At 32.5% G+C, this 14,284-nt stretch overlaps 1 protein-coding gene across 1 annotated transcript in view; it reads left to right on the forward strand.

Moving 5' to 3' along the window:
* LOC139498060 (MAM and LDL-receptor class A domain-containing protein 2-like) overlaps window positions 1–14,284 on the forward strand; it is a 257,555-nt gene that overhangs the window by 194,628 nt on the left and 48,643 nt on the right. The window contains exons 46-58 of the mRNA XM_071286361.1: window positions 240–350; window positions 759–845; window positions 1,604–1,936; window positions 2,594–2,704; window positions 3,188–3,322; window positions 4,337–4,675; window positions 5,528–6,100; window positions 6,769–7,008; window positions 9,187–9,303; window positions 9,933–10,019; window positions 10,791–10,944; window positions 11,991–12,130; window positions 13,057–13,167. Coding sequence (XP_071142462.1) covers window positions 240–350; window positions 759–845; window positions 1,604–1,936; window positions 2,594–2,704; window positions 3,188–3,322; window positions 4,337–4,675; window positions 5,528–6,100; window positions 6,769–7,008; window positions 9,187–9,303; window positions 9,933–10,019; window positions 10,791–10,944; window positions 11,991–12,130; window positions 13,057–13,167 — 2,538 coding nt within the window. The remainder of the gene's footprint in view (window positions 1–239; window positions 351–758; window positions 846–1,603; window positions 1,937–2,593; window positions 2,705–3,187; window positions 3,323–4,336; window positions 4,676–5,527; window positions 6,101–6,768; window positions 7,009–9,186; window positions 9,304–9,932; window positions 10,020–10,790; window positions 10,945–11,990; window positions 12,131–13,056; window positions 13,168–14,284) is intronic.

Raw genomic sequence — 14,284 nt, forward strand, 5'->3', positions numbered from 1 at the left:
TTTTTCATGTAAATTTCACAAAATCCTATTGTAGAGCCCATTTTAACATCACAATTTTGCAATCGTGACAAGGGATCAAAATTGTGTAAGATGGCAGGTATAGAATGATATATGATATACAAATTCTTTGGTCAAAATATTCTCTTCTACACCTGGGCTCATTTAGCATCAAATAGCAAATAAACAAAACAATGTCTTGAAAATCTGACTAAAGAAAACATAATCATATATTTTTACAGTTTGTGATGCTGATGAACATAGATGTGCTTCTAACCTCCAATGTATCCCACAATCCTCTGTTTGTGATGGTATTAAAAATTGTAATGATGGAAGTGACGAAAAATCTTGTGGTGAGTGTTATTTCTTTTTAGAACATCCTTTGGAATGACCAGGTTGTACTTATACGTCTCGAACATGATAGTAAGAGTTGCCAAGAACAGTAGTTCCTTAAATAATTATATTGATTTATCTGCACCAATATATCAAAGAGTGGGAAAAAATTAACCTTTATTTTGTGATTATTTTAATAATTCTAGCAAATAAATTTCAGCACCAATATTTCACAGTGTTCAAGACTTTTTTAAATTAAAAAGAATCCAAGCACCTTGCTATAGCTGATTTAATATACTGTGATAAAGATGTTATAAAGAAAGCTAGCAACATCAGGACATGGACCATTAATTATGTGCTAACAGTTATCTCCCCTGAAACTAAATTATCTCCCCTTTATTTATCCTATGTAATTTTTTTGATTTCAGATTCCTCCATCTCGTGTGATTTTGAATCTGCTCGGGCTTGTGAATACAACATAACAGGCAATTATATCATCAGGGTCAATGATTCAAGTAAGTAGGAATATTTATTATATAGTATTCAGTTTTAGATATCATTGTATTTTAAAATAAATGAATAAATAACTTATTCTCCATAAAAAAAATCCGAATATTAAGCCCATTTGATTAATACACAGTACATAAACTGCATTTATCTCTAGTTATGATTAAAAGAAGAAGTGGTTTTAGTTATCCAACTACACACCAAGTCTATCTTTATTTGTAGTTTATGTGATTCCCTGAGCGACGTTTTCACTCTGTTTGTATATACTAAGTTGTATAACAAGATAAAAACACAATACCCTATTATTTATACATCAATAAAACATAAAACAAAAAAGCAAAAAACACACATAATCTAAAGACATCTAGGAGTTCATTCAGAGATGATTTTCATTGAAAAAAAAGTAAACTATCATAGGTCAATTAAAGTACAGCCTTCAACATAGAGCCTTAGCTCACATCGAAAATATTATGAAGGTCCCAAAATGACTAGTGTAAAACCATTCAAACAGGAAAACCAATATTCAAAACTATCTGAAGAAACAAGATACATCTCACATCAACAAATTAAAACAAAAATGTAAAATTTTATTCCTATTGGAATTTCTTTTCAAAAATCTTTATAACAAATCTCAAAGTATCTGTCCATTTTTCAACAATTGCAATAATAAATGCATGTGAAAACTTCTGAATGTACAGTATTAAAACTGAAGTTTAAGTTTCTTAAATAATGTGAGAATTTAATCTATCCTTATTTATATTTTCAGGTGGCAATCATCACATATATATCTCCATGGCTGGCTTCCACTTACTACGCTCTCCAATGGAATATATACCTACCGTTTCTTGTCTTTCATTCTTGACCCAGTCCTATCCTTTTACCAATGGTCACTTGAGAGTGACACTCCAAGATACAGATGGTCTTGTTTCACCATTGTATACAATCAATAGCATGATTGGAAGTGCATTCTGGGTAAAGTACAAGACTACTGTTCCAAGTGGAAATTTCAGTGTGATATTTGAGACATTTTTCCCGTCCAATAATTATGGAGGTTTACGAATTGATGATATTGTTTTACAGCCAGGGGAATGCATGGAAGGTAAGTTAATAGGTTCTTTCAAAAAGTTTTTCCAAATAAGTATTTTGACTATGATTTCAACAAGGTAGTTTAAAATGAAATTGATGTATTTAAAAAAAATGTGGTGCCAATGAGACAACTCCACAAGAGACCAAATGACACAGAAATTAACAACTATAGGTCACTGTACAGCCTTCAAAAATGAGCAAAGCCAATACCGCATTATCAGATATTAAAGGTCCCAAAATAACAAATGTAAAACAATTCAAACAAGAAAATTTGACTCTTAGTACATGTATATATGATGTTCATTATGGTGTGAGCTTTTAAATTTATGTGCTGTATTAGTGTTTAAACTGATTTTATTATTCCCTGAACATGGGGAGAAAATGAGAAGATGCAGTGGGGCAATCAAATACTAAATGTCTTATAATAGCAGACAACAACAAAGAAAAAAAAGGAAAAACAAGAATAACAAAAAGCATTGCACAGAAAAAGTGTTGAAAATCTGATAGTGAGCAGAGCATGATTTCCCCCAAGGACATATGCTAATGTTTTATTATTTTTTGAATAACATGAAGAATTTTACATTTTTGTAGTGAAGTATAAAAAAAAAGGTGAGTTTTTTTATGCTTGCATGCAGCCTGAAATAAGTTTGCTATATTTGTATAATTGCAGGTTGTGGAGATGGATATTTTAACTGTTCCATGGATGACCTTTGTATACCTCAGGAGAATGTATGTGATAAACAGTGGACATGCTCTGATGGACAGGATGAACAAAACTGTGGTAAGATAACAGATTTGTAAGGAATATTTAGTAGGGATGACTAGCTTTTTTTGGGGTAAGAAATGTAGGAGTTTGAAAAAGTGATTTTAGAAATATTGTTCCTTATTATTTTCTTTAGATTCAGATTTGCAAGTTGAATATTTTGCACTCATTTCTTTACAAAACTTGTTTAACTGTAAAAATAAAGCTATAATGTTGTTTCTTACATCATTTTTATGATATTTTTTTTACTTTGATTTTTTTTTTTAATTATTGTTTTAAACATGTCCTTTATTTCATTACATAAAAAGTATTGTAATTTATTTTACTTATTTATTAATCTTTACACAATACAGTATTTCTGACATTAAAATTAAGTTTCATGATTTAAAAAAGAAAAGTTTAATTAACTGATTTATATGAAATTCATTTTGAAAATATAGAGATATTTTATCTACAGACCAAGACCAACAGTAACTTAAATCATTTGATCTTTTTTTTCAGACTATAGTATAAGTTGTACTTTTGAAGAAGAACACATGTGTGAATATGATATTGGTTCATGGACAAAGAGATCCAGTGTTATTGATCCAGACTTTTATCTGGAGGATCACACCTTTCACAATTCTTCTCATACAGGTAAATTTAGATCTAATTAAAAATATGTGGTATGATTGCCAATGAGACAGCTCTACATTACCATTCTGGAACATCCTAAATGATACTGAATTGAGTCCAGAAGGATAAAAAGAACTATCTTTAAAAAAGTTATCTGACGTATTTAAATTTAAGTATATGTTTAAAACTATCATTTCGATAACCTTCAGAAGCACAAAGATACCATTTAAATAACGTTTTCTCTGTTTGTGTTCAGTATTCTCGGTCCTTGTATCTTTCTGTTTACATTCACCAAAACCCAGCAGAAATCTCACATGCGTAGGTGCGTTCTAAAAGTCATGTACGTTTGTACAACAAAGTTTACATTAAAAATTATATAATTGTCCCAAATAAACAGCTATCATGGATGCAAAGAGCTATTGGAGAAACAATTATTCTAATAAAAATATAAATTTTGTAAGATCTAGTTCAAATATTAATAGTTTTTTACTTGCTTTCCATCACCATATAATTAACGAGACGTTTTTTCAAACACAACCAAATCACCCACCATGACAGCATTTTGTCCAATCACAGAAAGGATTTTCGAGCATGCGTATTCTGTTGCCATAGTTAAGCGTCCTTAAGTTCAAAGGGCACAAACCGAAACTATACCGACTACATCCGAAAAAGTTAGGGGGGGGGGGGGGAACAAATGTGGTTATGGCCTAATGGGAAAACTTACTAAATGCTTTTGTAGGGTAGTTGGCTATTACAAATCACCATTTAATTAATCACAGTTTCTGGTAAAATAGTGTCAAAGTATGTTAAATCATTTTGTTTTTATATTTAGACTAAAGAAAAACATAAGGTACTTGATAAAAAAGCATGCCTCTGGGTGCAGGATTTTTCTGCTTTGAAGACCCATGGGTGGCCTTTTGTTGGTGTCTGCTCTTTGATCAGGTTGTTGTCTCTTTGACATAATTCCCACTTCCATTCTAAATTTTAGTTTAACAAAAATATCAAAACTTTATAAGTATGTGTGACTTTTTTCAGGATCCTTTATGTACACTGGAGATTTGGATGGATTGTATGAAGACAAAGAAATGAATTCTCCCTACCTCCAAACTAATAATCCAATGTGTGTAGAATTTTTCTATATTGTTTTCCGACCTCATGAATATTCATCAGCAATTTTGACAGTTCATCAGAACACTTCTAACATGAACAATGAAGTGTTTTCATTGGTTGAATATCGGACAGATGTTAACATTCAATGGCAGAGAGGTCAATTTCCTGTAGCTGCTGGTGTGTTTAGTTTGAGGTTTACCGCTGAAGGTCATAGGTCAGTGGTAGCTATTGACGATGTTCTGTTATATAATGGAAGCTGTTCAGGTTAGTAATAATTTGTATTTTATATCAACATGAATCTAAATTCTAAAATGCAACACAGTTTGTAATGTTCATTTTGATTGGATAACATCACCAATTCTTATGTCATCAATTTACTATCGATGCCATGAAAATGTACGCCCAAGCGCAAACAAAGTACGATAGATTTTAAATGATTTGACGTGATATGGGTATAACAATATTGTGTTTTTAGCTCCAACGGCATCAGAAAACTCAATTTGCAACCATCACATCTAGGCCCGTAGCCAGGAATTTCCAAGGGGGGGTTCGTTGGACTCATGAACTCGACTTTAACAGTCACAATTTGAACAAAACCTTGACTTTAACAGTGCTTATTTGATTTCAAGGGGGGGTTTGTCCGAACACCCATAACCCCCCCTGGCTACAGGTATGACATCACCAATTGATGCCGCCTGAGCTTAAAATACAATACAGTTATGTCCTAAGTGAAGCTACATGTTTGGTCAGAATTGGCCTTATAATCTCAAGTACAGTCAAACCTGTTATTAAGTATAAATGTATTTTTGTTAGGTCAATCTCTTCTTGTCCCTCTATTGTAAGGCTTTAATAGGCTGATAAATATAAGCAGTTGGAACTAAATAAGAATTATCTCACTTATCCGCTTATGATTTGAAATGATATTTGTATTAAATATGGTATCTGTTGGTCCTAGAGCATGCTTTTTTCTTTTAATGCAATAAAGAAGTTTTTTTTTTCTGCACTTTTGGTAATTTTATCTATGTTTTTGAAGTTTGAGCATTTTAATTTTTTTGACAATTTTATAATGATTTTGAAAAGTTGCATTATTTTATTTATTGATAATGTTAAATGCAGAGGTAGATGTCACAACTCCATATGCATGGCAGTGGCAGACCACAGAAGAAACGACTGCTGAATATCATCCTGGACAAACTATGGATTTACAACCAGAAAATAGACCAACTACTGATTTTGAACCAGGAAATGGACCAACTGCTGAATCTGAGCCAGAAAACGGACCAACCGCTGAATCTGAACCAGAAAATGGACCAACCGCTGAATCTGAGCTAAGAAGTGGACCAACTGCTGAATCTGAACCAGAAAATGGACCAACCGCTGAATCGGAGCCAGAAAATGGACCAACTGCAGAATCTGAGCCAGAAAATGGACCAACTGCTGAATCTGAGCCAGAAAATGGACCAACTTCTGAATTTGAGCCAGAAAATGGACCAACTTCTGAATCTGAGCCAGAAAATGGACCAACTTCTGAATCTGAGCCAGAGCATGGACCAACTGATTCAGAACTCACGACATATGCTGAACCAGAAAATAGACCAACTGATTCAGAATTCACTACTAATATGGAACCAGAAAATGGACCAACAACAGAATTTGGAACAACATCAATGCCAAGATCACCATTTAATGGTAAGTGACATAAAAGTTAAAACAACCAAATTACTTTTAATGCAAGTATGTTGATTTATTACCTTGAAAATTTCCAAACATTAGATTTAGCATATCAATCCTACCATGTTTATGTCTTGACTGTGACATGTAATACACAATTTATGTATAGATTTAAGAAGATGTGGTATGAGTGCCAATGAGACAACTCTCCATCTAAGTCACAATTTATAAAGGTAAACCATTATAGGTCAAGGTACAGCCTTCAACATGGAGCCTTTGCTCACACCAAACAACAAGCTATAAAGGGCCCCAAAAGTACTAGTGTAAACCATTCAAACGAGAAAAACCAACGGTCTAATCTATATAAAATGCTAGCCTACTGTACATCAGATTCCTAGATGTTCTTGTGAATTTACAGTAATACGTTATACTGGCTTATATCTTTTAGATGAATGTTTTAACCATAAACCATACATATGTTTTAGTGAATTTACAGTAAAACTTTATACTGGCTTAAATCTTTCAGGTGGATGTTTTAACCATAACACATACATATGTTCTAGTGTATTTACAGTAAAACCTTATACTGACTTATCTTTTAGAGGTTAGTTGGATGTCTTAACCATAACTCGTATATATTTTTAGTGAATTTACAGTAAAACCTTTTACTGACTTGTATTTTTCAGATGGATGTTATAACCATAACACAATTGTATGTTCTGATTATTTTGGAATGAACTTTACATCCTACCCAAATGTCTTTGGTCAGAATGATTACTATGAAGCAGTAAATCAATGGCACAGCTCTTGGGCAAGATTCCCCTTTGATACCTGTGGTATGGTGTATTCACACACAATGTGTGCTTTATTATTCCCTACCTGTCAGAATGGTACCACTCAACAGATCTGTCGACAAAGTTGCCTGGGTATGTAGTAAGGATGTTTGCCACTATGTTTCAAAACAACAAGCTTTTTAAAAAGTAAAATCACAAAAATACTGAACTCCGCTGAAAACTCAAAACAGAAACTCCCTAAGAGATAGTCATAAAATGATAGTATATTGATAAAGGAACTAAAAAAGCAGAATTTTGAAGGGTTTGTGTCAAGGATCCGGAAATTTTTTCATCTAATTTCGGTCATTTTCATACAACTTAAAAGTTGATGCCCCTTTTCAAAAAATGATTGTCAAAATCACATTACTGCATGAGACTCATTATGATTATGCTCATACTCGATCGTCATGTTCGTAGCATCAACAAACTTGTTTCACTGTTGCATCGCATTTGCTTCATGATTTGTCCTACCATTTTCCAAAAATCGATCAAGAGCAATTAAGGGAAGGCAACAGTTTAAAAATAAAATGATTTTAATGACTCAAAACGATAATATTCTCAGTTATGTTTCTTTCGATCCTGAAGTCAAAATTCAAACCGGATGTAAAGCGACAATACTAAAACGAACAATTCCGGACTCATTTCCGGGATTAGTTTTGTTTACCCAAATCACAGGAAATCATCGGCTTTTTAATATTTTACCTTTAATAGTGCAAGAATATTAATTAAAATAGTTGCACTAGCTTTATTTAGGATGAAATTATTTTAAATTTACGATTAATTGTCTAAATCTGTGGAAGAGAATTTCAAGCATGCGTATTACATAGTAAACAAAGCACGTGTGTTAGAAGTTAAAAAAAAAAAAATTCTACGTATATTAAACCAAGTTTTAATTTAATTTTAAATCATAATTGACAATTGTCTGACCTGTTGGGTAATTAAATAATGAAGCCAGTTGGTATGGAATTTTTATTTCTTTATAATAATAGTTTGGAGCTTGTGATTAATTGCCAGGTGTGAATTAAAAACACAGGTAAAGAGATTAATTAGCAATCATTAGCCAATAGCTCCCAGAGGCATTAATATAGTTATTAGGAGGGCCCTCAGGATTATAACACTTTATTGGAGTGGCAGTTTAATTACAGGAAGTTGATAGATAACAAAACAAAAATATGTTCAAAATGGCGATTTTGAAAGTCAATCTCAACGAAATGACCGAAATTATTACTGTTGAAAAATAAAATTTGACCTAAATCCCAATTAAAAGTTTAGGACATTATAGTTTCAGTTTAGGACATGACTGGCAAATATGACCGTTTCCGGACCCTTGGTTTGTGTGCTTATTTTCAAGAGATCTAAGCCATTGAAAATTTGGTAGGAAATGAGTCTCTCTAGATTGGAGTTTTTGAACTATTAACATTGACTACTTTTTCTCTTTTAAAACCTATGTAAAAATAAATAGGATTTTATAAGATTTTACAAATATGTCTTTTTAAACTGTATGAAATAAAAATTTTAAAAGAAAAGTAGGGGTCAGTTGACAAAAAGTTTTAAAGGCAATAAAGCATGGATAAAACCAGAGGATTTGCATACCTGCCAACTGTCACTATTTGTGGGGGATTTCCCCCATAGAGGCTCCCAAATTGAAATTTTTAAAGAGCAATTATGCCCACAATTTTAAAAAAACAATTAAGTTTACAATGAATTGAGGCTTATAAAAGTATGAAGACGCCAAAAAACAACATTACACTGTATTTGACGGCCGACTTGAAGGTTTTTTTAGGAGTATGGCAGCCATTTTGCACGCAAAACCCCCATGGTCATTTTGAAAACTTGGCAGGTATGGGATTGCAGATTTGAAATTTAACGGAAGATACAATAAATTACCAAAAACTGTTAACAGGAATTACTTACAATACAGGTATGTCTACTCTTGTATGCAATTTGTCTGCCTTTACATGAAACCATAAAAGTTCCTACAAACTAATGCATCACAATTCAAAACATTTGTCAATAAACACATGCTATATTGATTTTATTAGTTACATAGTGTGCTAGTGACGTAATACAATATGTATGGGGTCAGTGAATTCCTTATGGCGTGATAGTGAAATGAGCCCCGCTTTCTAACCCAATATGGAACCCTACTAACCTAATATGAAATATACACGGTTGAATTTAACCAATCATATTCCTAGGAATGTATAGGAGGAAAGATAAGATTTTTTATCTATTTTTTGTCATGAATGTTTTATTAACTATATTTTACAGATGCCTTCCACATATTACATTTTGGAGTATGTAGTCACAACAATTTATTGAACAACTACGATCTGGTTTACTTCTGTAATCTGTTACGTGATGATGAGGATTGTATAAAGTTACCAGGTAAGTTACGTCGGATATTCATATTAATATCCTTTTCATATTGGATACAAACTTTATTAAGTCTGATGCAGACATTTTGTAGTCAAAGCGTTCAAACTGAGGTACTACACAGGCGTCAAATGGCCTCAATATATATGGAGTAAAGGGGGTGGCATCAAAAAGCGACATTACGGAGAAAAGGGTTTTTAAAGCAGGATGTTGGAATACTCAGGTGTTGGATTAGGCAGATTACACTGTAATGTTATGTTGTTCTGTTACACCACTGTCCCAGGTTAGTAGCACCTACAAACATGTTTAAAACAGCTACATTCTTTATGTGCCTGTCCCAAGTCAGGGGGCTGAAATTCACTGGTTGTTATTAGTTCATGTCTGTCATATTTGTGTTTTGTAATTTGTTTTGTTATTATTTTAAGGCTGTTATTTTTCTTGTTCTATCTGTTTTACATTTTTGAAGTGCGAGTGAATATTCTTTTTTTTCAGAAATGCAATATTAAAGTATTTAGAAGAAAACATTTTGTTGTCAAATTTAAGCGTAAATTTTCATTACAATATTGATGCACACAAATTGAATTCCTTAATATTTTTTATACTAAAATTTTGATTAGAGTGTCATATTGATTTTATTTCAGACTATGTTGGAAATAGTAGTACAGTAACTAGGCAATCATCAAATTATTCCACTAGTACAACCCCTAGAACTACTCCTTATGGAACAAGTAAGTATTGACTATTAAGCTATTAAACCAAGAGTTCAAAATGGTGAAGTTGAAATCATCCCTTTGTACAGATGCCACCACGAGTCGGTTGAAAGTTATGGAATATCCATTTCACAGATGATATCTAATATGTTCTTTATGTGGTAACTACAATCCTCTTCACTTTTCATGAATGTGACCTACTGAATTAGACTATTTACAGGATTTGTTATCACATAAGCAACATGACGGGTGCCACATGTGAAGCAGGATCTGCATACCCTTACAGAGCACCTGAGATCATCTCCAGTTTTTGGTGGGGTTTGTATTGCTTAGTCTTTAGTTTTCAATGTTGTGTCTTGTGAACTATTATTTGTCTCTTTGTCTTTTTCTTTTTTTTGCCATATATGCATGGCGTTGTCAGTTTATTTTTCGATCTATGAGTTTGACTGTCCCTATGGTATCTTTCACTCTTCTTCTTTTTTTTTTTTTGAAATTCCGTCATCTAATTAAACAAGAAATTGATGTAGGACAGATTTAACTAAACTTTGAAAATAAGAACTGGTATTCCACTAAAACTTATCACTGTATGCTTATAATCATAAAACACAGGTCAAGTTTGAATGTGGGTGGCATTAACTTTTACAGTTCTCTAAGTATACCCCTGTAAAACATTACATGCAAGCAGGGGCATCATCTATCTCCCATGAACAGATTCTCCATTTATTTATTATAGAATGTGCACAAATGTTTAAAATGGTGTATTGATTGTTATTTGTTTGTATTTTATAGCCAAAATATCCCATATGGATGTACTACCAACAAGTAATACCACTTCCGGTATTGAAGGGATCGTGGAAATTGTTATCAACCAACAATTTGGTTATGTGTACTGTTATGAGACAACATACTGTCCATCTTTAGTCTGTCAGTATCTAGGATATGCGTAAGTCCAATTGGCCACTGCACATTTATTGCAGCTATATTGAATAAAGGGCAGTTTTTTGGAATATAGGGGAAAATAGTAAGAAAATTGGGGAATGTTATGCATGTTTTTTTTAACAGCTGTTCTGTTTCCTGTGTTTTTCAAAGCACTTTCACCTCTATTATGGAAATTTCTCCCCTGATCAATATATATGGCTGCAATAACCATTAAAGGGCCTATTACCAATATTATTTAATGACTATATATTGTTACAACTTTTTTTTCATTGATATTGCAAACCAAATGAAACTTTTTTACAGAGTCATATCCTATTAGTGAATCTATTTAAACAATAGTCAGTTCTATTGTCCCATTGAGTAAACACAATAGCTATTGTACTCTGTATAGTTTAATCACTTTGAAAGTCTTTTAACTCTTTCAGCACTATGGCCTGGTTTAACGGCAAATCCATCTTACTTCCATAAACACTATAGCCAGCTAAACTGGGCTTTGCATGTTACCTTTTTATAACTGAGATGTCCATTGGTCAGTCATTGGGAAAACTCCTTTAAATTAACATACTAGCGTAATATATATTCATTTGAGTTTCCCTGGCTTTTCCCCTACCTTAAACGTGAAATAAACAAAATATTGCTCTATTTTTAGCAATGAAAATTTTTGGAAATTTTGTATACAAAATGGCAGATAACGATAGTGAAAACGAACGGTCAGGTTACGAAATAAACAGTGAATAAACTACACCGAGAACAATAGCTATTTATTCAATGGGACAATAGAACTGACAAAAGTTTAAATAGATTGACCAATAGGAGATGAATCTGTGGAATTGAATCAGGCCATCGGTTATATCATTTGAATTAGTTTCACTATTTGTCATGTCAGTGCCTTTTATAGCTTTCTATAGCATATGGGTTTTGCTTACTGTTGAAGGCAGTATTGTGACCTCTAGTTGCTTACATCCACGTCATTTAGACTCTGATAGATTATTGTCTCATTGACAATACTACCACTTTTTTATTTTACACTAAGTAATTTTCTATTTTTAGGGCTGGATCAGTAACAGGGAGCTATACTGAATACGATATTCCAAAACAGATTGTACAATGTTCATCAGCATCAAAGCATCTATCTGACTGTACCATTTATCCTTCCATTAATTATTATACAATACGTGTATTAAGATGTGGTAAGTCTATAAATTGTGTTCTAAATTATTTTCAAAACAAATGGTGTATAAATTAAGGATAGATTGCTGAAATATCTATCACCATGTTCCAATTCATTTTTCTCATAAGTTTATCAATCTGAGGATACATCTCCTTAAGGATTGGACAGGATACAAAGGAAGTTAACAGAATGTTGTCTTACAATATGATTTTATCACCAAGTTTTGAAACAATCTCATTGTAAAACAAAAATCATGCATCCATTACCTAAAAGCAGTTTATTTTCACAGATACTTTATTTCGCTTTTAGCCCTTTCTAATCCACTTCACGGTGATTTAATTTTGTGATTTTCAAATATATTTGATGTAGTTAAATAGGAAAGATCAAAGTTTTACATATTCGCTTCGATTTATATTCGCGATATTTTTCTCCACACGAAAATGAGTTGGTTTACAGTATCTAATTGTAATAAAGACTTACAGAAAATTAATGTCCATTTCACAATGAACGATAAATTAAAACAAAGCTTACTTTCTGCTCTTTTACCATTTGCATAACCCACCAAATAATCCAATTCAATCATGTACAGAAACACTTGAAATAAAACCCTGCAAACAAAATTCATGTAAATAACTTTTTACCATGGGCATTGAATAATGACACAAACATTTGGTAATAGAAATACAGGACAGACAAAAACAGGCAAAGAAACAGGTGCTAGGAGCTATAGTAAACTTGCAGTGCGGTGTGAGTTTTTGCTTCATGTTCCATGTTGAAGGTCTCTCAGTGACTGAGATGAAGAACAGCAATAAAAGCGCTCAGCCAGTTCCTTTGCTTTTTGTGTATTTTTTGCTGTGCATGCACTAATTTTGTGTCTTGATTGAATACCCATATCCTTTCTTATCGATTAAAGAAATGTATAATATTTTTATATTGATGTTCTAGTTGATGCTGTTCAGACTAGTGCAATAGACTGTAAATTTGGTTATTACAATCAGGGAACCTGTTTCTACACGGTCAACAATGTCGGCACTGGATGGTCGCATCAAAATTATGGTATGTGTTTTTTTCTTTTTTCTTTTTTATATACATATAAAATTGAGAATGGGAATAGGGAATATGTCAAAAGACAACAACCCAACCAAAGCAGAAAACAACCAAAGGCAATCAATATGGGTCTTCAACACAGCAAGAAAATCCAGCACCTGGAGGCGGGCTTCAGCTGGCCCCTAAACAAAAATGTAAAATGTATACTTTATTGTAACACAGTCAACCCTGTTCGTCACAGTTTCATATAATTACTCGCCAAAATGTAATACTACAAATATATTAAGGAATGAGTGTATATATGAATTTAAGGTGCAATTACTATTAAAGTACACCACCTACCAAAACCAATAACAACAGCAACAAGATACTAAGGTTGTTTTATTTTATAGTAGATTCAAGAGCTATGAATCATTTCCTATGAAAACTGTAAATTCAGAAATTATTGTGAGGTTTTTGTTATTGCAAATAATATGACTGGTGAGTAACGCAATAATAAGAACTCGCATTCTGATATTTAACACATACAGTTAACTCTTGTTGTCTCGAACTCGGTTGACTCGAAATTTCGGATGAGTCGAAGTTTTCATGTGGTCCCGAACTTTATTCCATACAAAAGTATGTAATTCGACTCCTGATGAGTCGAAATTGGATGAGTCGAAATTTCGGTTGAGTCGAACTAAATTTACGGTCCCAAGGTTAACAAAGCATTCAAAATTTATTTTTTATCTCGAACTAATAAACATATGTCAAAACATGACCTCCGGGATTTAAATGGATTGAAGAGTTAATCTGACAATACACGTGTAATTAAATTTCCGGTCACTGACCACTGTGTTGATTTATGACATGAGTGTTTACCAAAGATTATCTTTTATAGAATTTTGATAAATAATTAGTGATGCATTGTTAATGTTCATGAAAAAGTATTTAAAATGTTTACAAAACAATTAATTTGTGATTTACACTAATGAGCTTGGGTGTGTATAAAGTGAGGATTATGGCTTCCGTTGATGATCACCTAAAAACTACTCAAACGGCGTCTTTAATCGTGTTATATTTTCTTTTGAAAAGAAAGTGTAAAATAAAACAAAATCAATAGAAATCAAAATTTTCTTAAATCTCT

Source organism: Mytilus edulis, chromosome 12 (assembly GCF_963676685.1).
Source record: "Mytilus edulis chromosome 12, xbMytEdul2.2, whole genome shotgun sequence".
Classification (NCBI taxonomy): domain Eukaryota; kingdom Metazoa; phylum Mollusca; class Bivalvia; order Mytilida; family Mytilidae; genus Mytilus; species Mytilus edulis.